Genomic DNA, 26468 nt, shown 5'->3' on the forward strand with positions numbered 1-26468 from the left:
ATATAAAACATAGCTATTAGTCATTTAAAAGAATCCCAGACTATTTCCTGAAGCCTGTGGCCACCAGGAGGAGATATTTAAGAGCCTGAGGTCCTCTGTGGATTTTACATGATCTTTCCCTGAGGTAATTTTCATCTAAATATCCTAAACAACTTAAGGCATGGGGAAAAGGCAAGAATCCAAAATAGAATTCTTCTTGTGTTTTTTACTGGTGTTTTTTTCTGTTAAAACATTAAAAACATTTTATTATGTAGTTTTAGTTTTTGTCATGTTCTTCTTATCTTCTCAAGTCTTACTTGCAATTCTTTTTTGATGCACGTATAATGTTGTCTGTCCTCTTTCCTGGTAGGTGGGTAAGTGGGAAAACGGGTCCCTGTCCATGAAATACCATGTGTGGCCACGATTTGAACTGTACGGGGGCGCGGCCAACAGGGAGGATGACCACCTGTCCATCGTGACATTGGAGGAGGCTCCGTTTGTCATTGTAGAGGACGTGGATCCGCTCAGTGGCACCTGCATGAGAAACACTGTGCCCTGCCGGAAGCAAGTCAAAGGACTGTAAGGATCACATCAACAAACACAACATTTCATGCTTTTAGTTCTGAGTTTGCCTTAGTATATCTCAATCCAAGACTGTCTTTACTCTGTTAATCAATGTATATTTAGCGATATTCCTTTCTTGTCTTTTACTTTTCTGCTTTTTAGCTGGACGCGTCAGGATTCCATGCACACACTGTCAATTCTTAAATTAGGGCTTTGAATGTTCTAATTCAATAGTTAAAGGTTGTGGTTTTGGTGTTGTTAGGATTATCAGGTTGTCAGAATCTTTCACTGACCCATGTCTTTTTAGAAAGTGCCCAACACAGAAGTGAACACCTGGCAAGTGCAATATGGCCTGTGATGATGTTAATGTCCCATGGCAGCTCGAACAGAGCCAAGAGCTGAATGAGCTCACACCTCATCAGTGCCAGAGTGACAGCGTCCCTCTCACCAAATCACCAGCACAATTAGCGCTGGGGGTTATTTCAGACAGGAGCGGCTACTTAAACGATTATGTGTCTGTCTCTGTGCCTGTGCAGCAACGGGACCAAGGAGCTGGGCATCTACATCAAGCGCTGCTGTAAGGGATTCTGCATCGACATCCTCAAGAAGATCGCCAAGACTGTCAAGTTCACCTACGACCTTTACCTGGTCACAAATGGCAAACACGGCAAGAAGATCAATGGAACGTGGAACGGCATGGTGGGAGAGGTGAGGGCGTTTGTATTCATGTGTATGCTTAGTTAGAGGGTAAAAACATATCATGCAGGATCCAATATTGGGAATACTTTATAATTGTTTCAGCAATAAGACGTTTTAAGAAGCATTGGCATTTGTAAAACATTAAACACTATTACTGACTGACAGCATATGAAATGTTGTATCTTGTTGTAATTGATTTTTCTGGGCAGAAATAGTTGAGCGTGTTCACAGACGTACACTTGTCAAAAAGCCCTTTGGCCCTGTTTAGTGCTATCTTTAGTTTCCTCTTTGAAGTGTGTTTTCGTACCTTGAATTATTAGTTTTTTTTCCGTTGCCCAAAAGGCTGAACACTTATGTCATCCAGGCTAAGCACCTCACCCAGGGGTGCTGCAGTTCATTCAGGTGCAACATTTCACTTATGACTCTAAGCATTCTCTAATGGCCACTGTTCTCCAGTTACGCTCCTGTCAGCTCCTGTCAGCTCTCATACTTCAGCTTGTGCCAACTGCGTGTTCTTGGTCTGACTTTGGCTATTTGTTAATGAAAGGAAAAGGTAAACAGGTCGATAGAAACCCAAGGGTCACAGGGTGGAGAGACACTCTGTCCATCCTCCTGTTGACAAGTTGGAATAACCTTCAAATATCCCACACAAGATTACATCTTCTTCACCAGAGTAATGTTTAAATGCACACTTTATTTCAGTCAACCCATGTACAGTACGCACTGTAACAGTGAGAGTGGTCTTCTGCTATAAAATCAGACTAAAAGCATAGCTATGTCCTTCTCACCTCCACAGACAAGTGGTCACTCTGAAGAAGGGGGGTGGGAAGTGTACCAGCCACTTCTCGTGAAGATGAAACATTGAGGCAGCCACCATGGAGACAGTATTTGAACTCTGTGCAGAGACATGACTGTTGTAATGTTCTTTTCTTTCATACATGTCAGTGTGTTGCCTTATCTGCCTAAACAGATCAGTTCATGTCCTTGAAGGTATAGAACTGGTCCAGACCTCAGTCTTTTACTGGAACATGAGCTGGATTCACCAAACCTTAACCTTTTTTTTTGCACTCAATTTTATCAAGAGTATTAGGTTTCATGACCCCTGACCTGACCTGTGTTGGATCTTTCTCTCCTAAGCAAAATGATTAGAGGCAGTGGACATGATTACATAGATTCCACCTCATTTGCAGAAGCACATAAAGACATTCTAGGCGTGAACACACACAAACACTCATTCTCAATAACACCCACATGGGTCACTTTCATAACGCAGCAAGAACAAGACGTAGGAGGGAGCTGGTGCGAGCCAAGCACAGGCAGAGGAAGTGAGTACACTGCTGGATGGACTCGCTGGCTTTCCTGGGGAGACTTTCACTCACTCACATTACAGTCCTACAGAACAAACACAATGAGCTGAAAATACCTCCATGCACACTTTGAAAAGCCAATGTGCACCAGGGCAGTAAAGGTCCCAGACCAAGGTGAAGAACAGGGATTGTGCTCATATACTCATCACTCAGATACACTCGTGAAGCTCCCATCACACATTCACACTTTGCATGTTAATTGAGACAGTTTTGTCCCACTTCTTCCCCATGCTTGCAGCCTAAATGTGGGGCTAAATTTACCACCTTTGCCAAGGTACAAGAGGGAGGGGGCAGGTAGAGGAGCGGCAGAAGCATTGGGACAGCTATTTCCAGCAGTCATGACCCACTGCAGTAACCTATTTTCTTTCTACTTATTCTGTCATTCTTCAGTGTCCGCTTAAACTTACTCCTTTTGAGTACCAAAACATATTTCCCTTCAGTTTATTGTAAATACATGTTGCTCAAACTAATAAAATTCAAATCAACTTGGCCTTTTGTTGCTTCTACTTGCTTCTTTTTTCTCCTGACCCTCACAGCAAAATTCAATTGACAAAACATAAAAAAATAATTGTATTGTAGTTATTGCTGCTCATTATCAACAAGCCCAAGCCTTAATCCAGATAATATAATAGATGATAAAATCCCTCTCCATTTGAAAGTGGTTCATTTTCTTGTGTTTCTTTGTGCTCTAGGTGGTGTTAAAGAATGCACATATGGCTGTTGGCTCCTTGACCATCAACGAGGAGAGGTCAGAGGTCATTGACTTTTCCGTGCCCTTCATCGAGACCGGCATCAGTGTGATGGTCTCCCGGAGCAATGGCACCGTCTCGCCCTCTGCTTTCTTAGGTGAGGTGATGTGTGACAGACCAGGGTGTTTTAATGCTTCACAACTACCGGAAAATGTGTGCGTCTGATTTTTGTTTCTGTCACATTAGGTAGAGAAGTGATGGTACTCTGAACAGTTAGTTGCAGTTAGTTGCTAGCCTGACTGTATTTCTGTTTTTTTTAGAAGGGCACTTGAGTACACAGAAATATGCTTCACGTATTTATTTCCGTTTCCCACTCCTACTCATTTTTTTATCACTCGTCCTTCCTCTCCTCAATCTGCTGAACTATATTTGCATATTTCTCTAACTCACTTTTCCTCCCTCTCTCCCCCTCATGTTTATTCTAACCCCGCCCTCCTCGTGTTCTCTGTTCTGCCTTCACGTCGGCTGCTGCTGCTGCTGCTGCTGCTGCTGCTGCTGCTGCTGCTGCTGCTGCGGCTGCTGCGGCGCCCTCCAGAGCCCTTCAGTGCAGATGTGTGGGTGATGATGTTCGTGATGCTGCTGCTGGTGTCAGCAATGGCAGTGTTTGTGTTCGAGTACCTCAGCCCTGTGGGCTACAACCGCTGTCTGGCTGACGGTCGAGGTAAGAGAGCTCAGTCCCACTCACAGACACAGTTACCTGTTCCACACTGGTGGGGGGGTTGTTTGTCAAAATAGATGCTCCACAGCCGCCCTATACTCACGGTTACTTTGTGTTAATACTTCTTATTATTACGTCATCATACTATTCTACATCCATTTGTAAAAGCAACTATAGTTGTATCCATGTTTCTTTGGTTGTCTTGTGTTTTATGCCGTCCCTCATATTTAACGAATAAGTGCTTTTCTTCCATAAAACAAACATTTTAGTTTAACAGTGGGCGGATCGGTTCTGAAATAAAAGTGCTGTATGAATAATACTGCAGAAGGCGCAGGTACAGGCAGATTCTACCCTATTTTCCGGACTATAAGTCGCACCTTTTTTCATAGTTTTGGCCGAGGTGCGACTTATTCTTATATTTAAACTTATATACTTATACTCCGGAGCAATGGAGTATAAGTATATTATTTTCACACTTGCAACTGCATTTCATACTCCAGTGCAACTTATATATGTTTTTTTTCTTCTCTATTATGCATTTTCTGGCTGGTGCGACTTATAGTCCGGAAAATACGGTACTTTTGAGGGCTTAGACTTTAGACATTCCTATTCACAATAATCAGTATAGAATATGTGCAATCACGTGCAGCCGGCCGTAGTGTCATGAGTTCGAATCCCGACACGATAAGTTGCATGTTCTCCCTTCTCTCTCATCTTATTTCACGCTGTCTTTCTGTCTAATAAAGCCTTTGGGCCAAAAACCTTTAGAAAAAAGAAAGTGCAATCACCAGCGCACACAGCACTGACTTAACATTTAGACACAGCAGGCGACTGACCTATTCTTCTCTTCTCCTCCACATCCGCCTCTCTTATTTTCAGGAGTGTCTCTAAGCACATGGCTCTTGCACTTTTTCTTAATAACGCCATTTGCATTTATTTCCATATTTCCTTAAATCACAGTCAACCCTGACAGCCGGTGTCTAGTGATGTGTTAGATCTCTACTGCCAAAAAAATAAGAAACAAAGAGAAAACAAAAAGGGAAAAGCAAAGTCTCCCCACTGCTCCGGTCTGTGATGTGGATATATATAACCACATCTATCTTATGTCATTTCTCTCATCCTTCATCATGTTCTAAAAGAAATGTGCTCATCCTTTCAGTGTGTCTTTGGTCTTTTATTTTCTTGTGGCACTTTAGCAGAAGAAAATATTTTTTTTGCATTTACAATTTTAATGCAACACAAATATTTTGTTGTATAATATTATTATAATTACACACCCACACAAGCCTGAGTTTGCACACACACATCCTCACTGAGCGATGGCTGCTGTGGGCAGTGTTTGTCTAACCGCTCTATGCTTCCTCCAGAGCCACACGGTCCCTCCTTCACCATCGGGAAGGCCATCTGGCTGCTTTGGGGTCTGGTCTTCAACAACTCTGTTCCTGTGCAAAACCCCAAAGGCACCACCAGTAAGATCATGGTGTCCGTGTGGGCCTTCTTCGCTGTCATCTTCTTGGCCTCTTACACCGCAAACTTGGCAGCGTTCATGATCCAGGAGGAGTATGTCGACCAGGTGACTGGTCTATCTGACAAAAAGGTAAGAATGAACGCTTGGGGTTTTCAGTCTGACAACACAGGCACGGTAACATGTATTATTAACATTATTTCTATCTTGGTTATTTAGTTCCAGAGCCCCAACGATTTTTCGCCCCCCTTCCGTTTTGGTACAGTCCCCAACGGCAGCACGGAGAGGAACATCAGGAACAACTATCCCGAGATGCACGGATACATGACCAAGTTTCATCAGAGGAACGTGAACGAGGCCCTGCTGAGTCTGAAGGCCGGGTGAGGACTGCTGTGTAAAGTACAGCAGCTCTTCTGTCAGTCTGTCAGTCAAATGTATCCATCGGGTCTTATGGCTGAAGGTCTATTTTAAAAAACATTTAGGCTGGTTTAACCAAAAACATGCAAATTACATGAATTCATGTATAAAGCCAATGTTCATTGTAGGGACACAATTTCAGAATGATTGAAGACTGAATGTTGAAAGAAAGCATATTAGAAGGGGAGGGGCTTCTAGAGGTGTGGTCCAGAGACAGAGGTGGAGGTCCGGGTTATAGAGGTGTGGTCCAGAGACAGAGGTGGAGGTCCGGGTTATAGAGGTGTGGTCCAGAGACAGAGGTGGAGGTCCGGGTTATAGAGGTGTGGTCCAGAGACAGAGGTGGAGGTCCGGGTTATAGAGGTGTGGTCCAGAGACAGAGGTGGAGGTCCGGGTTATAGAGGTGTGGTCCGGGGTTATAGAGGTGTGGTCCGAAGACAGAGGTGGAGGTCCGGGGTTATAGAGGTGTGGTCCGGGGTTATAGAGGTGTGGTCCGAAGACAGAGGTGGAGGTCCGGGTTATAGAGGTGTGGTCCAGAGACAGAGGTGGAGGTCCGGGTTATAGAGGTGTGGTCCAGAGACAGAGGTGGAGGTCCGGGTTATAGAGGTGTGGTCCAGAGACAGAGGTGGAGGTCCGGGTTATAGAGGTGTGGTCCAGAGACAGAGGTGGAGGTCCGGGTTATAGAGGTGTGGTCCGGGGTTATAGAGGTGTGGTCCGAAGACAGAGGTGGAGGTCCGGGGTTATAGAGGTGTGGTCCGGGGTTATAGAGGTGTGGTCCGAAGACAGAGGTGGAGGTCCGGGTTATAGAGGTGTGGTCCAGAGACAGAGGTGGAGGTCCGGGTTATAGAGGTGTGGTCCAGAGACAGAGGTGGAGGTCCGGGTTATAGAGGTGTGGTCCAGAGACAGAGGTGGAGCTCCGGGTTATAGAGGTGTGGTCCAGAGACAGAGGTGGAGCTCCGGGTTATAGAGGTGTGGTCCAGAGACAGAGGTGGAGGTCCGGGTTATAGAGGTGTGGTCCAGAGACAGAGGTGGAGCTCCGGGTTATAGAGGTGTGGTCCGGGGTTATAGAGGTGTGGTCCGAAGACAGAGGTGGAGGTCCGGGGTTATAGAGGTGTGGTCCGGGGTTATAGAGGTGTGGTCCAGAGACAGAGGTGGAGCTCCGGGTTATAGAGGTGTGGTCCAGAGACAGAGGTGGAGGTCCGGGTTATAGAGGTGTGGTCCAGAGACAGAGGTGGAGGTCCGGGTTATAGAGGTGTGGTCCAGAGACAGAGGTGGAGCTCCGGGTTATAGAGGTGTGGTCCGGGGTTATAGAGGTGTGGTCCGAAGACAGAGGTGGAGGTCCGGGGTTATAGAGGTGTGGTCCGGGGTTATAGAGGTGTGGTCCGAAGACAGAGGTGGAGGTCCGGGTTATAGAGGTGTGGTCCGGAGACAGAGGTGGAGGTCCGGGGTTATAGAGGTGTGGTCCGGGGTTATAGAGGTGTGGTCCGAAGACAGAGGTGGAGGTCCGGGTTATAGAGGTGTGGTCCGGAGACAGAGGTGGAGGTCCGGGTTATAGAGGTGTGGTCCGGAGACAGAGGTGGAGGTCCGGGTTATAGAGGTGGAGGTCCTGCTCACGAATCTCAGTGATCAAATTAACCCCATTCAGATTTATTCGTTTAAAGGGACAATGCATATTAATGAACATATAATTAAAAATGCCAGGATTATGAATTTCCTTGCCAACATAAAACCACAGTTTTCTCTTCACCACCGTCTCAACAGCTGCTCTTTACTCATTTGTGTGCCGGCTCCAGCCTCTGGCACATCAAGCGGAAGTCTATTACACTTATCAGCAGCTTAGCGCTCTTTAGCAGGTTAATTGGAATGGTGAGGCTGCTGCTTCTAAATGCTAATTAATTGTAACCTATATTTTTCCTGATCTTCTCGTCATCAGCAAACTAGACGCCTTCATTTACGACGCCGCCGTCCTGAACTACATGGCCGGCAGGGACGAGGGCTGTAAGCTGGTGACCATTGGCAGTGGCTACATCTTTGCCACCACCGGCTATGGCATCGCTATCCAGAAGGAGTCGCTATGGAAACGACACATAGACCTGGCCATTCTTCAGCTTTTTGGAGATGGTGAGGAGCAGCAGCCATGTTTCACTGCTTTGAATGAATGTACTCAGTAGAAAATCTGTACCGTGTATACACCACCACCGTGTATACACCACCGTGTATACACGGTGGTGTATACACCACCACACACACTGGAGAAAGTTAGAGATTAGACTATATTTCAAGAAGGTGATTTGTTTAAATGAGTCTGCAGACATTCTTTTAAATACATCATTTACAGCTTTGATAAAACTGAAAGCTCGTGTAGACAGTGCTGAGTTGTAACGTGATGTTTTGTCTGTGATGTTGTGGCCGATACTGTATGAGATGGATGTATAAAGATTGCCCATTATGAGAGAATATCCAGGGCTTGTTCTTTTGAAACACACTACTTTCCTGTCAGCTTTTGTAGCAACATGAATGAATCTGAGACAGAGCGGTCAGTGAAGTGTTCTGTGCAGGAGCCATCGAACCAAACTCCATTCACTTCATGTGAAATTCTTAATTATACACAAATGTCACACTGACGTCTCATTTCATAATGTCCCATTTTAATCTACACTACAAGACAACTGAGACAGGACATTGTTGGAAGTTTGACGAGTCTGTTGAAGCTTTAGTTGGGTTTGATCGAGTGTGTTATGAGCATCCAGAACCAAGGGCCCTTAGGGGCCCACTATATTGCGTCCCAGTTAAGGGTGCCAGCATAGCTCCTGGTGCATTTTGACACTTTGTGAATATGGGTCAGCCTCTGGCACGTGGCGTGTGAAACAGACAGCAATGTTGCACCACTTTATTTATATCCGCCTACATACAGAACATAATGATGACCAGTCAGAGACATGTAACAGCAACAGATCACTATAGGTCTTATTTATGTCCAAATGTCTCTTCTGAGTCTCAGCCAGCATTAAGCATGTTCTGTGTCAGTCCTCTCAGGATTTCAATGTCACTTGGTCACGCCTCACCATCCTGTTGGCCTAGAAAGTCCACTCTCACTTGAAGTGGCCTGTAAACGCCTTCAAAAGTCTGGGAGAAAATACTCTGTTGCATCATAGGATAAATTATATGTCATAGATAATAATGCCCAAACAAAGATGATTCAGCTCTCTATCTAATTCTTACATTTAGACTTATTTGTGTTCCAGCAGGTTGTATTATGACAAGCCACAGCCCTTTTTTATGACATGTCTAGACAGTACACAGTAGTTTAGACAACATTTCAGTCACATTGTAGTGTCTGCAGTGTGTAGTTTGTTGAGCCCTGAGCGTATGCTTTTGCGTTGTTACCACACTGGGCTGGACGTGCAGAGACAGGTGCAGAGACAGGTGCAGAGACAGGTGCTGACTGGGTGATTAATTAAGTAGCGTCTGTCCCGCACAAGTCGTCTTTGATAGAGAGCGGCCCATGATGAAACTGAAGGTGACCCACTAAGACAAGTGAGACTCGGGGCCCTGCCTCCTGCACGGCTCCTCACACATCACTAATGTTGTGTTTCCTGGCACACGGCGCACGAGCAAAACGGCAGCAAATAGGATTGATGTAATTAACATTTGACCAGTGGCATGTGTGTCTCTTCCTGTTCAGCTTCTCCTCTGCAAATATCAGCCCTGCTTCTTCCCGTCTGGGTGCCATCTTCCCTCCTCTTGCATCATCCTCTCTGCGTCCTCCATTTCCATCTTTTATTACATCACACCCTTCACTCTTCTTAAAGTTGATATTTTAACCGCCTTTAATTCAATCCCCCTCTGTAATTGTCGTACGCGTCATACGTTCCCTCGTTCTGGCTTCTCGCTTCTTTCGCGCTTTGGTTTTTATTAGCTTATCCAAAAGCTGCTCTCGCTCCCGTTGTGCGGTTACCATCGGCAACACGTCTTATCTCATAGGATTGTGAGATTTACGGAAAAGTTTGCACGATTGAAAACTGGACAATTGTTAAAATGTACATGATATGTGTATTGCGATACTCTGGATGTATTGCACTTACTTTTGCCTCTCATAACCATCTTCAGCAGCCTCAGCTTCTACTCATCTATTTCCTTCCACCACTTCCACTGATGTCAAGGCTGGTATTGCATCTTACACCATGCATTGCACCTCGCTCAGTCTCTCCTGATACTTTACGAGTTGGTCATGGTTTTATGCTGCTGCCTTGTCATTACTGATGGTTTGTTGAACTCCCTTCAGGCGAGATGGAGGAGCTGGAATCCTTGTGGCTGACTGGAATCTGCCACCACGAGAAGAACGAGGTGATGTCCAGCCAGTTGGATGTGGACAACATGGCCGGAGTCTTCTACATGTTGGGCGCGGCTATGGCTCTGTCCCTCATCACGTTCATCTGCGAACACTGGTTCTACTGGCAGCTGCGCTTCTCCTTCATGGGCATGTGCTCAGGGCAGCCGGGATTTGTGTTCTCCATAAGCAGGGTGAGAACGGGATCTTCATCTTATTCACTCCGTTCACAACTTGTCAGTACGTCAAAGGTAGTTCAAATCATTTGGACCTATTTAGCCCAATATCCCAATTGTAGAGTAGTGTGGACATAATTCCAACATTAAACATTATGAAGACGTAACTCTATATGTATGACTGCTTATATTGACTTCTCCACACTCTCCAACATGGTACTTGTGTGATAAAGAACCTACCGTATTTTCCAGACTATAAGTCGGCCGGGGTGCGACTTCTACTTATATTTATACTTATATACTTATACTTATACTCCGGAGCAACTTATATGTGATATTATTTGTTATTTTCACACTTGCAACCGCATTCCATACTCCAGTGTGACTTTTATGTGTTTTTTTCTTCTCTATTATGCATTTTTGGGCTTATACTCCGGAAAATACGGTAGTTCCCCCCCAGGGTCAGGGTCAGAGGTTAATGTACCTGGGATCTTGTACTAGATAACATAATAAAGACAATGGCATAAAAGAACCATTTTAATTTCCACAATAGCTGACCCAAAAGATGTTGCTGAATGACTTCTGTGTCATTAAGTCACAATTCATTCTAGATATATTTTCACTTTCCTTCTGTGACGTTACACTTCAAACACGATCTCTTTGACTTCTTTAAACGTATGTCTTTTTGGCATCGATGTTAAAGTCCACTTGGATAGAGAAGCTGCCTCCTTCTGTCTCAACACTTAACCAGGATTCCTTTGTGTTTTGGGGGTAAATATTTACAAAATGATGAGCCGAAATCAATATTTCACTCAACAAAAGCAAAGCACAGAACCGGAGCGGGCAGATTACTGGATCCCAGGAGACCAAAGTCACCCCAGAGTTATTTCATTTGCATTCCAATAGTTTTGACTCTGGTTTAAGTCCGTGGCTCTGAAGGTGAACCGCCTCAGGCCAGAGCACGTGGCTAATTTACAACACAGTGTCACGCCGATATGCTGCCTCCACTTCTCGTGCCAAGTAAGAGCACGGCTACAGCGGAAAACTGGGGCTCACACTTTCCCCCGCCGCTGCAATATTCCGCACCAGTGCCCAACTTTGATTATTTTCCGTGGTGATAATTTTGCGCCCCCTTGTTTTGGCCCGTGTGTGCCTGTCCTTGGCTCATTTGTGTGAAAGATGCATAAAACATCGGTCGGTGAAATGTCAGTTGACTTCTCATTTCCAGAGACAGGCCTGGGTTTTTCTGCTTTTGATTATTACATCATTAGAATGTGTAATTATGCCTCGTGCAACATTCAGCCATCAGCCTCATTTACTGCAATGACTTTTGTCTTTAGAACCGTGTGACAGCAGCGTGTGTGGACCAGATACACCCGATTATTCATGTTTAAATATTCAGGCCAAACGTTCACTGAGAGAGGTCATTAGTATAGGACATAGTAACAAGAGGAACTCTAATATTACAAAGTACAATGTAGTGGGCCAACAAATTCAGAAGATATTTGTGGAAACTTCTGCGCGAGTAAGAGTAGGGTTAGGGTTAGAGTTAGGGTTAGAGTTAGAGTTAGGGTTAGGGTTAGAGTTAGGGTTAGAGTTAGAGTTAGGGTTAGGGTTAGAGTTAGGGGTTAGGGGTTAGAGTTAGAGTTAGGGTTAGAGTTAGGGTTAGAGTTAGAGTTAGGGTTAGGGTTAGAGTTAGGGGTTAGGGTTAGGGTTAGGGTTAGAGTTAGGGGCTAGGGTTAGAGTTAGGGGTTAGGGTTAGAGTTAGGGTTAGGGTTAGAGTTAGGGTTAGAGTTAGGGTTAGAGTTAGGGTTAGAGTTAGAGTTAGGGTTAGGGTTAGAGTTAGGGTTAGGGTTAGAGTTAGGGTTAGAGTTAGGGTTAGAGTTAGGGTTAGAGTTAGAGTTAGGGTTAGGGTTAGAGTTAGGGGTTAGGGTTAGGGTTAGAGTTAGGGGCTAGGGTTAGAGTTAGGGGTTAGGGTTAGAGTTAGGGGTTAGGGTTAGGGTTAGGGGTTAGGGTTAGAGTTAGGGGTTAGGGTTAAGGTTAGGGTTAGGGTTAGGGTTAGAGTTAGGGTTAGGGTTAGAGTTAGGGGTTAGGGTTAGAGTTAGGGGTTAGGGTTAGGGTTAGGGGTTAGGGTTAGAGTTAGGGGTTAGGGTTAAGGTTAGGGTTAGGGTTAGAGTTAGGGTTAGGGTTAGAGTTAGGGGTTAGGGTTAGAGTTAGGGGTTAGGGTTATAGTTAGGGTTAGGGTTAGAGTTAGGGGTTAGGGTTAGGGGTTAGGGTTAGGGTTAGAGTTAGGGGTTATAGGGTTAGGGTTAGGGGTTATAGGGTTAGGGTTAGAGGTTAGGGTTAGGGGTTATAGGGTTAGGGTTAGGGGTTAGGGGTTAGAGCTAGAGTTAGAGTTAGGGTTAGGGTTAGGGTTAGGGTTAGGAGTTAAGGTTAAGATAAGATAAGATATTCCTTTATAGGGTTAGGGTTAGAGTTAGAGTTAGAGTTAGAGTTAGAGTTAGAGTTAGAGTTAGGAGTTAAGGTTAGGACGTAACATCTAACTTAGTGCAACTGGAAGGACCAATCCTTAAATATAAATCCTTAAATAAATCACAAACGTTCACATCATCATCATCATCATCAGTGTTGTCACTATAAAGATTTTGTCACGTACAGACTCACTCACTGTCTCCAAAATGTAACTGAAGCAAGAGTCATTTAACTTCAAGCTAAAGTATGCAGTCTGATAACTACTAAACTAAACTAAAATGTGTCTTAAATGTAATTTAACTACCCAGCTCTAGTAAGCGAGGTGGATTTTGTAAAACTCAATATTCAATTCCAATTATCAGAATGAATATACAGTCTCTGAAGTGTATAGATCCTCTGAGTCTGCGTTGGTGCTCTGACGTTCTTCTTCTGCAGGTGTAAGTCTGGTACAGGCCTTTCCCTTTGACTCGTGCACGCTCCATTTCTCTCTCTTCTCTCCACAATTGATTCCACTGTTTATTTCACAGCGTAATCCAATAAATGTATCAACACAATTAATGCTTAAGCCCTCGGAGTAAAAAATGAAACATCTGTTGCGGTCAGCCTGCGTCACGTGTTGTCGGACGTGGTTCTCCTCCTCTCTCCTGCGCCTCCTGCTTCCACCTGCACTGCTGCTGCTACTAATTAATTATATTGATTTAGAGGAGAACAGTAAATGCATTAGGGCAGTAATTACTCCTCACTGCAAGCCTTCTGAATCCTGCGTGCATAACAGTATAAGTTGTTATGGTGTGTTGATTTCCTTGTGAATTGCTTATAGATTTACCAAGCTCTCTTGGTAGATTCAAATTTCAACCATTTTATTGCCCAAATAAATGTTAACTAGCATCAGTCTGCGCTTTGTTATGAAGCAGGCATGTGGAGTAAAGGTCTATGCACCAATAATGTGAGCTATTATTTAATTTTCAAGGCATTGTGGCCATACTTAATACGTAATACTAGTTACGCTAACTAAGATATTCTAAATATTGGTTTCTTTGTATTTATATGTTTGATTCAAAAGTATTGAGTACTCATTATGGATGTAACAATAACCAAAATACTGAGATGTTGTATTGTCAGCTGACAATATTATTGCATATTAAGGCTCAATGACTTGAAGTAGACATATTTTTTGAGTTGTTTTATAATGTTAAAGCTTTGTAACTTTTCCCATACTTTATGTATTTTGCTTCATGGTCGTTCTCAGAACTGCTGTTTACAAGGTTAGACTATGATCAGACACTTGTGCAGTGTTAAAGGTCTTCAATGTACATGTTCTGGTGGTCTTCTTGTCACTATGGAAATGTTACTGCAGTGCTGCCTGGTGGCAGAGTGGTTAGGGCATGGCACACGTTTGTCAGGCTTGAAGTGCAGCCTCATGTCCTCCCTTCTCTCTCATCCCCCATTTCACTCTGTACTTTCCTATCAAGAAAGCCTGCGGGCAAAAACATCTTTAAAAAAGGACATGTTATTGCTTTACTGTTCCACTGGATGTATTTAAATTCATCTAATTACAGGTGTTATAAACATGTATTCTTACTGTGAGCAGTCTCACATCTTCACACATTTGACCTGTAACATTTGACCTGTAACATTTGACCTGTAACATTTGACCTGTAACATTTGGCCTGTAACATTTGACCTGTAACATTTGACCTGTAACATTTGGCCTGTAACATTTGACCTGTAACATTTGACCTGTAACATTTGGCCTGTAACATTTGACCTGTAACATTTGACCTGTAACATTTGGCCTGTAACATTTGACCTGTAACATTTGACCTGTAACATTTGACCTGTAACATTTGGCCTGTAACATTTGACCTGTAACATTTGACCTGTAACATTTGACCTGTAACATTTGGCCTGTAACATTTGACCTGTAACATTTGACCTGTAACATTTGACCTGTAACATTTGGCCTGTAACATTTGACCTGTAACATTTGACCTGTAACATTTGACCTGTAACATTTGGCCTGTAACATTTGACCTGTAACATTTGACCTGTAACATTTGACCTGTAACATTTGACCTGTAACATTTGGCCTGTAACATTTGACCTGTAACATTTGACCTGTAACATTTGACCTGTAACATTTGACCTGTAACATTTGGCCTGTAACATTTGACCTGTAACATTTGACCTGTAACATGGCTTCTTGGCATCACCTGCCCATTTCCATGGAAACAAGCAGGAAGCAGATCCTCCAACAGAAAAGTTACACAGTGTGCCACAAACCATAAATCAGTATTTTGGCGCTGAAGATGTTTTCACTATGAGCACATGGATATGTTGTCTTGCTGATAATGTTACATAATATTACCAGTATTATATTTACTTATCATGGTTCATTCCCACTTCTGCAAATACCTTAAGAGGTAATTATAATGTGTCTTCCACAACGTGAAATACTAATGAAAGCGCAATGAAAAAATCTTTGAATCAAAGCAAATGCTATTTTTATAATGCATGTTATGTCCACTTTAAATACATAGTTTTGTTTTAGCTGCAGGATTATTGATAATAAAGCTAGTCTAACAGGCCTGTGATATACACTTTAAACCTCAATCCTGTTAAATATGACAATAATGACAAAACAATCTGTATTTTTGTAAGATTGTCCTGAATATTGTACCACGATAATATTGTTATATATATATATATATTGTGCCACAAAATTTGGATGGTTTACATCCCTTTAGTCAAGCACATCCGAGTCACTTTTAGCTCTTGTCCTGCACCTATGAAGTCTCATACTCTTTATTCTTTATTCTGCAAAGCAAACCTATCGAAATCTTTCTATTGAATACAGTCAACCATTTGGACTTTCTTCATCAAACACGTCTCTCTGCTGTATATATATTTATTGGTTTATTTGAATAGGGAACAATACCAAACAGCAGCCTGATGCATGCATCATAGTGCTTGTTGAGATCATTCGCAGCACTTACCCAAGAAGGGTTTTTCACACACAAAGAACATTAGGACGTGGACAAGAAAAGCTATATTATTTATAAGTGTCTAAGAATGAAAACATTACCACCTTTTAAGGTCAAAACCAACCAAGGAGAGACAATCCGAGGACAAGCCAAGTCAGAGAAGGACAGGGGAATTTAGGAAAACACAAATATTGAGGGATAATGATGTAAACTGAAAGTACAGATTAGATACATATGATAAGCAGTGAGGAAATAGTGGATGTAGGGATGTTTGGTAGTGCTAACCTCTGTACATATTATAAGTAAGTAAAACCATTACCCAAACACTGAACCAGGGATAAAGAACCTTTTAGTGCAATGTTGATTGTCCATTCAGCAAAGCTAATAAACTGGTTGAGATCAGCGTCCAGGAAAGGAGAGGCCTGGGTCAATGAGTCATATTAGCAGCAGGACCGGCCCAAGCCTTCAGGGGGCCCTAAGCAAAAACATTTTTGGGGGCCCCTCACCACGTCATCAGAATCAGTTTTATTGCCATTGTCAGTGAACAATTCACATATGGGAACTTTCTTCAACGCTAACAAAGCGCACCAAAACTCCAGGGCATCCGTTTGCCAGTTAGTTTATTCTCAGCACCTCACAAGCTCAAATATTGATAACTTAAATCCCACAATGCAACTTGGTATTCCGCTGACATCACCTCTACTCCCTGTACAAATAACACACGTCCCAGATATGTTTTTGGGCGTATTTGTGGGCGTTAAGGGTCTACAGCCACATTAGCAGTTTAAATTAATGAACAGGGGGGGTCTGGGGGCCCTCCCCCAGATATTTTCAGACCTTTTTGGGTCTTCTGGTGCATTTTGATGTGGTCCAGTCGGCTAAAGTAAGAGTAAAATTTTGAGGTTGTAATGCTATAAAATGATGATGTGATGAAACTGTGCCAGGAGAAAATGACTAAAGCCAGTTATTAATACATTAGTGTACTTAATTACTCAATACAATATTGGCTATGAAAAATAATTATGATCAAATTGATTCATTTTAACTGAAAATGTAAAAGTAATAGAGATCCTTACTAATTTATCTTTTACAGCTCCCAACTGTTCCTTCTTGCCAAAGTGACAAAACAAGTTATATTAAATTAAACAAATGGCATAAGCATTGCTTGATTAACAATTAACACTGATAAAACAGTGCAAACATGTTATTCCCAGAGAATGAACAGAACGAGAAGTGAAGGTCCAAACCTCGCTATAGTGAAGAGACTGCGTTTCTGCAACTTTGCCACTTTTGTATAAAAATATATAGTATTATTCTATAACAGACGTAATTATAATATGTCTGGTTATTTTTCACTATCAATTTATTATAATTTATAACAAATAGTCTAATGATGCTTTTTAAATAAATTGAAATGTTTTATTGCTCTATTAAAAGTTAATTACAATATAAATGTTTGTTCTGATCAGAACATCACACACTGGACTCCTGCATGAAACAATGCTGCGATGTGATTGGCTGATGGATCTTACGTGCATAAACCTTTACGTTCCTCTTATTGCACTTTAAGAAGTCAAAGTAAAACAGACATCACGAGTCACGATTGATCTCACACATGGTGATGTGAGAGAGAGGGACGCAAACTCAAACCAGCTCATCTCTGACTGAGGCTGCACAGGGGCCCGGGACAGGGGCCCGGGACAGGGGACACACTGTTCACTCCAAAGTCTCACGTCAGAGGTTCTGGACGAGACGGCGGTCGTCCGGACCGGATCTCCGCCTCTTAGTGACCCGGGGCACAGACGCCCCTCACCGGCCTGGTGTAAATGTTAAGCTCATTATCTTTCATTCAGACACATTATTATGCGCGGGGCAGAGCTCTCGTCGCCTCCAGCCTGAGCGAACTAACGTGACAGACTCGTGTTGTTTCAAACAGCAGCATTAACCGTCTCTTTGTAAGAGAAGTTCAATACCTGGAGAGTGTTGTTGAGTTTGCAGTTTCTTTACATCGTCAAGAAGTTTCTTCTTTCGTTTTTTGGCATCGGGGGGATATATTCCTCTGGACATGAGGACCACGTTATGTTGTGTTCATGTTTTGCTCTCGAGCTCCTCGCGCACAATGAAGTTGCACAATCAGCGCAGGTTTGGTGTCTTGGTTGCCAGATTGTCATTACAAATAAATGTGGTTTGTGTGTTATGTTACCGCTGTGTGCGCTGCCGCGCCAGCAGCGCTACTACACTAGTGGCGCTCGCTGCTCTTGCACTTCGCATAAAACGGGTTGCCAGATTGGGGGCCCTATTAAAGCCTCGGGGCCCTACGCGGCTGCTTAGTTCGCTTATGGGCTGGGCCGGCCCTGATTAGCAGAACACAGGAGGTGCCATAGCTTAGCTTGGCAGTGAAAGCAGATAAACAGTTGACAGCTGCCTGAACTGTGACCCTTGAGCAAAGGTTTGACCTCGACACAGCTGAATCTCACACAGGGTCATCTTTTTGCATTGCCACATATTGACTTTTACAAAGGTCCTGAAAAACTGAGTAAAACCTTTTATTTTTCATTGATCCAAATCCTGGACGTCCCATCTATCATACCCCGTTTGTCCCCGCTCCCCTTCTATTTGATCTGAATATTGTACATTACATGACTGAATGCAGATGGGGCCGTTTGTCTGGGTGTCAGAGGACAGTGGAGATGGCCTCTCCCTGGACTGTGCTGAGGAAGGCAGACTGAAAATAAGGATGTTTAATAAGTGCCCCAGGATATTGTTGGGCTGAATTCTAATCACATTGATTCAAGGTATTGACCAGTTGGACTCAGGGGTTTTTACAGCCCCTGTGCCTTTATCCATCATGTGCTGCCCCTTTACACCAGCTCCTGAATGCTGCCTCTGCTGGTTCCCTCACAAAATATAATGTGCACTTTTACAATTATGACTCCTTCACTATTGATTTTAACTTACACAAAATACAAGTACAACTGTACATTCACAATTCATGTGTCATGTGTCATGTGTACATCTCTTTTCTTCATATGGAATATAAGTACATGCATATGGAATAACACATAATCATTCCTTACTCCAATGTTTAGTTTTTTTCACAAGTGTAATTTATCATTCTGTCTGTTTATTTCCCAACAGGGCATCTACAGTTGTATACACGGGGTGCAGATTGAGGAAAAGAGCAGCTCAGCACTGAACTCACCATCCGCTACAATGAACAACACCCATTCCAACATCATGCGTCTCTTACGCACTGCCAAGAACATGGCCTCACTGTCCGGGGTGAACGGCTCCCCTCACAGTGCACTGGATTTCATTCGCAGAGAATCTTCTGTTTACGACATTTCGGAGCACCGCCGCAGCCTGGCCGGACACTCGGACTGTAAGCCCCCTTATCTCCCTGAGGACAACATGTTTAGTGACTACATCAGCGAGGTGGAGAGGACGTTTGGTAATATCCACATGAAAGACAGTAACCTGTACCAGGACCCCTATATGCATCATCACGGCTCTTCTCTTGGCCTCAGTGGGCCTCCTCCTGGAAGACCTCACAGTCTGGGGAGTGCCAGCTCCCAGGAGGGGGGCATGTTCGACTGCGACAGCCTCGGAGGAGGTGTGGCCCCCATCTTCACCACACAGCCATGCTCAGCACTCACCCACAGAAACATGAGCACCTTTGACCTGCTCTCACAGACACCTCCTTCTGGCCAGAGCTTCAAGAGTGCCGTGCCTGATGTCTATGGCAAGTTCTCTTTTAAGGGGGGGGCTTCCAGCTCCACATACATCCCAGGACATAGCTATTGTGGCGGGAGAGGAGATGAAGATATTCGCTCGGATGGATCGGATATTTCCACCCATACTGTAACATATGGCAACCTAGAGGGCAATGCCAAGAAACGCAAACAGTACCGCGATAGTCTGAAAAAGAGGCCCGCCTCCGCCAAGTCCAGACGGGAGCTGGACGAAATTGAGCTTGGGTACAGGAGGAAGCCCTACCACATAAGCCACCATCACTACCACGGCCACAGGTCCAGCTCACCGCCGCCTGTCCCGCCCTCAGAGCGCAAAAGAGGAGGTAACGATGGGAACGCCTACCTATTCAGGGAGAAAGAGAGTGTTCGAGACTTTTACCTGGACCAGTTTAGGCCCAAAGAAGGTGTCCCTCAGTGGGAGCATGTGGACCTGACTGAGGGTCCGGTGAACAGAGATGGAGGAGTCCCCACCTGCACCTCATTGGTTCCAGTGGACGACTTCCTCAAAAGTAAACCCAAAAAGCCTGACCCAAAGGCTGGCTCTGGTCTGTCTGGGGGAGAGTGGGAGTGCAGAAACTGTCGGGCCGGAGGAGGGAAACAGATGTCCCTCCACGGGAATGGAGGATATGGCGGTGTGAGCTGTGGCTCCTCAGCAGGAGGCAGCCGGCCCAGCTCTGCTACATGCATGCGATGTGAGGGCTGCAAAAAGACTGGGACACTGTATGACATCAGTGAGGACAACAACCACATGTTGGAACAAATGGGGGGAGGGCAAAGTGGCGTGGCTCCTCAGTCCCAGGTCCAGCAGAGGAGAAAGGGCGGTTTTGGGAAGCCCCTTCGACGGCAGCACTCTTACGACACATTTGTGGACCTGCAGAAAGAAGACACAGGGGTGATGAGCAGCCTGATCGGAGGTTTGGATGAAGGGGGAGGAATGGGCGGGCCGGGCATGGGAGGAATGTTACCTCCACCTAGAAGTGTTAGCTTAAAGGAGAAGGAGCGGTACATGGAGGGCGGTGGTCCTTTTGCAAACATATTTGATCGACACGGTGGATCAGAGCGGGACCGAGACAGAGACCCTCTGTTTTACGGTGGGGACAGAGGGAAAGGGCCAGGCTCTCCATTCGGTCTGTTCAGAGGGGGCGAGGGACCTCATCGGCGCTCCACTGGGGAAAGAGACATGCGGGACAGGTCACTCATGGAAGGGGGCTTCTCCTTATCCAAATCTCTCTACCCCGACCGGGTCAACCAAAACCCCTTTATTCCTACTTTTGGTGATGACCAGTGTTTGATGCACGGCGCCAAACAATACTATATGAAAAAGCAACAGCAGCAAGTTGTCAAAAACAGTCGAGGTGACTTTAGGAGCCAACTGAGCACCACATCCTATGTACCAGGCTCTGCTCCATCTGGAGTCATGTCTAGTGTTACCCCTCGCTTCCCCAAAGAGCTCAGCCTGGGGGGCATGAACCACCACGGCTCCATGCTGGGGGTGGGGCCCCCCAGACCCTTCAATGGAAGCAATGGCCATGTGTATGAGAAACTGTCCAGCATTGAGTCGGATGTGTGAGAAAGGCGTTAGAGGAGGGTGGAGGAATAGACTCATCAGTGTTAGATCAGGGATGATTCCATTAAAACTCTCCTAAGCCCCAAGGACCACTGACACCAGAACAGAGGGTCAGGACTTTTGTGGAGGGTCCAAAAATCAGGAGTTGTGGAATTGTTCTCAGAAATGGCCAAAGCTACTTAACTTTATCCACATAGTCATTCCCTCTGCCTCAGCTACACAAACCCATGTACTCAATGGTTATCAGGAAGAAGCAGCACCATCTCAGCTCTGACTGAAGCTGTGATGTTAGTGAGACGTGAGTGTTGTCACAAGGAGAAACTGAACTGCCCATGGTCAGTGTGGACAGAGGAGCCGCTGTGTCACAGGAGCCACTCTCAGACCACTATCACCACTTTCCAATGAGAAATACAATCATGAATGATAATAAGATCTTTATTTAGAAAACAGGGTATAAGAACAACAATAATTATGAATAAGATGTTAGTATTGATAAAAATGAGCTCATTATCTTGTTTTCTGTCAGTTGCACTTTCACTGTTTTGTATGTTTTGTTAGTTGTGCTCATACCTAGTGCCACCAGGATGGTTGGCCTTAGTTTTAACTTTAACTTTCATTTATAATTTCATGCTCATGCTTTTCTTTTGCTTCTTGAAAAAAATGGAATTTTAAAACGTTGTAGATCTTAGATCTTAATTTGTTTCTACACACTCTAAATGAAATGCACACTGGACACACTTTTATCACTTGTTTTACTGTGAAATGTTTGATCTGAAGGGGAAGACACTGGAAGGAGGATGTGCCTTAATGGTCTCCGTGGATGTTTCCTCCAGGTCATATATGGTCCAGCAGCACAGAGCAGACCTCCTGTTCGCTCTATGTTTATGAGCCTAAACAGCAGTAAAGATTTACTGCGCACTCAAGAAGCTTAAGGAGGCGCTGTTGCTACTGCTGCTGCTGGCACAAAGCTGTTTTATAATCTTGTTAAAATAATTTCATATTAGTATGGGCAGCCTTTTATGAAGCTGTCAGACAGTTATATTCAGGATGTCCCACTGTCACAGAAAGACTTGACTGCATGGCAGCCCAGACCACCTCTTTTATTCAGGTTACATGACAAGAGTCACAGGCACTGACTTTGTTAGGCCTCTCACGAGTATCTGGCTGAAGGCTTCACTATTCACTCATGAAAGCAGTCTAAATGATGAAGTGTTCTTTGTTAGGACAATGTCTTAATTAATATGCAGTGTGGTTTTATGTAGACAGGAAGTTACCAATGTGTAAGAGATAATGATGCTGATAAAAGTGCACGCTGAGGAGGAGCTGTTATACTGACTCTGCTGCTAACAAGGTGGCCATTTTATAAAAAGCTTTGTGACTGATAGAGTATAAAGCCTTTCAGGCTGCAGAGGTCTCGTTTATTGCACAGGACCGTTACTTGGTGCAGGTTCAGGCACTCTATAGACATGCCTTATCATCCCAAACCCCGCCCCAGCCCCCAAGCGTCTGAGGATGACTCATAGCATTACTGTACAGAATCAAGAAGCCTCTATTAGTTATTTAAAGATGTTGAGCTTTGATTGCCAATGTCATGAGTTCAAGGGCTGCTCGTGCAGGAGTGCTGAAGTGAGATTGGAGCACACATCTTATCACACGCACCGATCTAAATGCACTGTATATTAGGTGGCTGTGTGCGTGAGTGAGAGCACGTGTGGAGGAAGCAAATCGCACAGATAACAGCTGTTTTTCCCCTCGCTAACCTGGTGATAACTATTCATAAATTCAACAGCCTCTGCGGCCCGTGCTCCACAGATTACACTGTCAAAGTGAGACTGATGGAGTTAGCCTTATATCAAAGTGAGCCAACCTTCCCCAGCACCACCCTCCAAACATCACCATTGAGATCTGTGGAGGTTTTATATGATAAAGTGGAAGTTCAGGTCGGCCATTATCAGCGTCAGCGGGACAGAAGGGAAACGGCGAGGAAATAAGAAGGAGACGGCATCAATCCGTGTCAGCAGTTGTATGTAAAGTCTTTGCTTTGTAAATAATAACTCTTTTCACTTTGTACAGTAACTGACAGACAGGATGTACCTTTCAATATCTTTTGCAACAATTTAAGATATAAACAAAATATAATAAAAAGTACAAAATATAAAAAATACTTGAACAAAAATATGCAAACTATAGTTAAGACAAAAACATAACTAATCATAAGTGATATAATTGAAGCTTTTTTCTTTGGATTTCATGTTTACTTATTTATAATAGTTTACCGATCAGTATACTGACTTTGTTTAGAATGATTCAGTTTCTTATTTTGACTCAAAAGTTGATCATTGAGGCTAATTTGCTTTAAGTGTAGATGTTTGGTGGTAAACCAGAAAAACCTTAGTTTTAGGAGTAAGTTACCCAAGGATTTTTAGATTTTTAAGATAAGCTACTCTCAATGCTCTTTCAAATAAGTCTGATTATCCACACATTTATGTGATACAATATGACGTGTATACATAGATGATACATGATATAGAGGATGTATATTGTGATACTTATTTTGAAGCAGCAAACCTTGTTAAAAACTTAAGATCACTTTTTATTGCCTATTATTTACCAGGGCTCTACTGGTGATTGCACACAAACTCTAGAGCCATCTCTGCCCCGGCCTGTCCCACTCTCACTCTTTGTTTGGGATAGACATCACTGTGCTAATGAGAATATATACACATGTACACACACACACACACACATGTACACACACACACACACACACATGTACACACACACACACACACACATGTACACACACACACACATGTACACACACACACACACACACACATGTACACACACACACACATGTACACACACACACATGTACACACACACACACACACACATGTACACACACACACACATGTACACACACACACACACACACATGTACACACACACACACACACACATGTACACACACACACACATGTACACACACACACACACACACACACACACACACATGTACACACACACACATGTACACACACACACACACACACACATGTACACACACACACACACACGTACACACACACACATGTACACACACACACACACACACACACATGTACACACACACACACACACACATGTACACACACACACACACATGTACACACACACACACACATGTACACACACACACACACACACATGTACACACACACACACATGTACACACACACACACACACACACACATGCACACACACACACACATGTACACACACACACACACACACACACATGTACACACACACACACATGTACACACACACACACACACACACACACACACACATGTACACACACATGCACACACACACACACACACACACACACACACACACACATGTACACACACATGCACACACACACACACATGCACACACACACACACACACACACACACATGTACACACACACACACACACATGCACACACACACACACACACACATGCACACACACACACACACACACACACACACACACACATGCACACACACACACACACACACACATGCACACACACACACACACTGACCGAGCCGGACGCTCCTGACTTAATGCTGAAGTTTGTGTCAAGTCAGTGCCTCAGCACAGAACTGTTGAAAACGGAGTGTGCCAAGCCATTCACAGCTGAAATGCATCGGTGCGACCCCTTATTCAAGTCTTCTTCTGGGGACTCAACTGCTCCAGCTGTATTTGAGCTCACATTTATCTGCTGTTTGACACTTGCATTTTTATTTGTCCTGCAGCAAAATGCTCCCTGTGTTTGAAAAACCAGGAGCATGTTGAAGGCTGTTGTGTATAATATAGATATAGATATTATAGTCTGTTCGGTCCCTGTGAGGAGTCATGTTTCCTCGCTTCTTCTTGAGTTTCAGTGCCTGGCCCGGTATCGTTGCTCTTATGTTCAGTTCAAAGTCTTTGACTCACGTCTATCTGAGTGGATTTTACTTGACTTTGAAAGGCCGGGCAATGTGTGAGTCCAAAAGATGCTCAGAAGAACCACGTCTGTAACTCTCTGTCCATGAGCATAACACTGTTCACAAATAATAAATAGTATTTGTTGAGCTGAAGATTCTCATTGATTTTCAGACGTTTTTTTTCTGGAACAGTAATATTATGCTTTCTCGGCAGAAATAATTCTCACTAGTGTCGCTGCATCGTTTTTTGTTCAAACGCATAACTTTTTGGATTTGCTGCTGCTAACATCAGTGTCCAGTGTGCAGCGTAAGTGGACATAAACCTGACACTGTGCTCGCCATCCTCTTCTGTCAGATCAACATAAGTGTGTTGTTTTTGCTCCCACATTTTGAGCGTCCTGGTGAGTGTGAGGCGAGCGACAACATCCGGGAGTTTAACACTGGATGACGTACGCTCCACTTTTTACATGAATGCGTCTACCATCAATGCGGACTGACTCTCATGCTGACAAGAAAAATACTGTGAATTCTTATTTATTATTTATATCTATTTGTAACATGTGTGCATTTGTTTGTATTCTGCCTATGAATAATTTGTACACTTTTTACACGCTTTGCCTGATCACAAACATAAGGGGTTGCTTCTAAATGTATTTTGGATTGTGACAAACACACTTACATTCACTAATTAAATTACTGTGGGTTGACTAAACTGTATCATATAAATAGTATCAATTGTATACAATATGATATACATATACATAATATTACTCTTGGCCATTCTTTTTCTCTTTTTGTGGCCCTTTTCTTTGAAATAATGCCAGATTTTTTACACCATACAAAAAGAAAAACTTCACAAAAACAATTAATTGTATAGGATGTGTAAATATTAAATACTGGAATATCTTTCTTTTGTATGGAAATTAAAACAGTAATCTTAATAACAGAGTTAACCACATCATGACAAAACTGCAGAAACATTGTTAAGGTTCTAATAAAGATCATACTGATATCTACAATTATAAGTGCTCAAATAAGATTATTCTTTCTCTTTGTACATTAAGAAAATTATGTGTTGAGTATTAATAATAAAACTGTAAGTTTCATGAAAATGGTCTTTTCTCTCTTTTTGACATTTCTATTTGTACACTTTTATATAAAGTATTGGGAGGTTATGAGAGTTTAGAGCTTCAGCTTAGACGAGTCAAGACCTTTATTACCAAAAAGCTCGAGTTAAACAAACTCTAAACTTGTGACCATGGAACATAACTAATCACCAAATAAAAGAGTTTGGACCCAAAAAAT

General features: G+C 43.5%; 1 protein-coding gene across 3 annotated transcripts in view; it reads left to right on the plus strand.

The window, feature by feature from the left end:
• grin2ba (glutamate receptor, ionotropic, N-methyl D-aspartate 2B, genome duplicate a) overlaps positions 1-23905 on the plus strand; it is a 92927-nt gene extending 69022 nt beyond the window's left edge. For all 3 annotated transcript variants that reach the window (XM_072443709.1, XM_072443711.1, XM_072443710.1), the window contains exons 9-17: positions 350-558; positions 1080-1251; positions 3302-3455; positions 3894-4019; positions 5384-5613; positions 5701-5861; positions 7829-8016; positions 10181-10419; positions 18996-23905. In XM_072443709.1, the coding sequence (XP_072299810.1) occupies positions 350-558; positions 1080-1251; positions 3302-3455; positions 3894-4019; positions 5384-5613; positions 5701-5861; positions 7829-8016; positions 10181-10419; positions 18996-21179 (3663 nt within the window). In that variant the 3' untranslated portion in view covers positions 21180-23905. The remainder of the gene's footprint in view (positions 1-349; positions 559-1079; positions 1252-3301; positions 3456-3893; positions 4020-5383; positions 5614-5700; positions 5862-7828; positions 8017-10180; positions 10420-18995) is intronic.
• Positions 23906-26468: the final 2563 nt, after the last annotated feature.

The sequence above is a fragment of the Eucyclogobius newberryi genome, unplaced genomic scaffold, assembly GCF_026437365.1.
Source record: "Eucyclogobius newberryi isolate DKJ021-1_F unplaced genomic scaffold, fEucNew1.0.hap1 SCAF_13, whole genome shotgun sequence".
In the NCBI taxonomy this organism is placed as follows: Eukaryota; Metazoa; Chordata; class Actinopteri; order Gobiiformes; family Gobiidae; genus Eucyclogobius; species Eucyclogobius newberryi.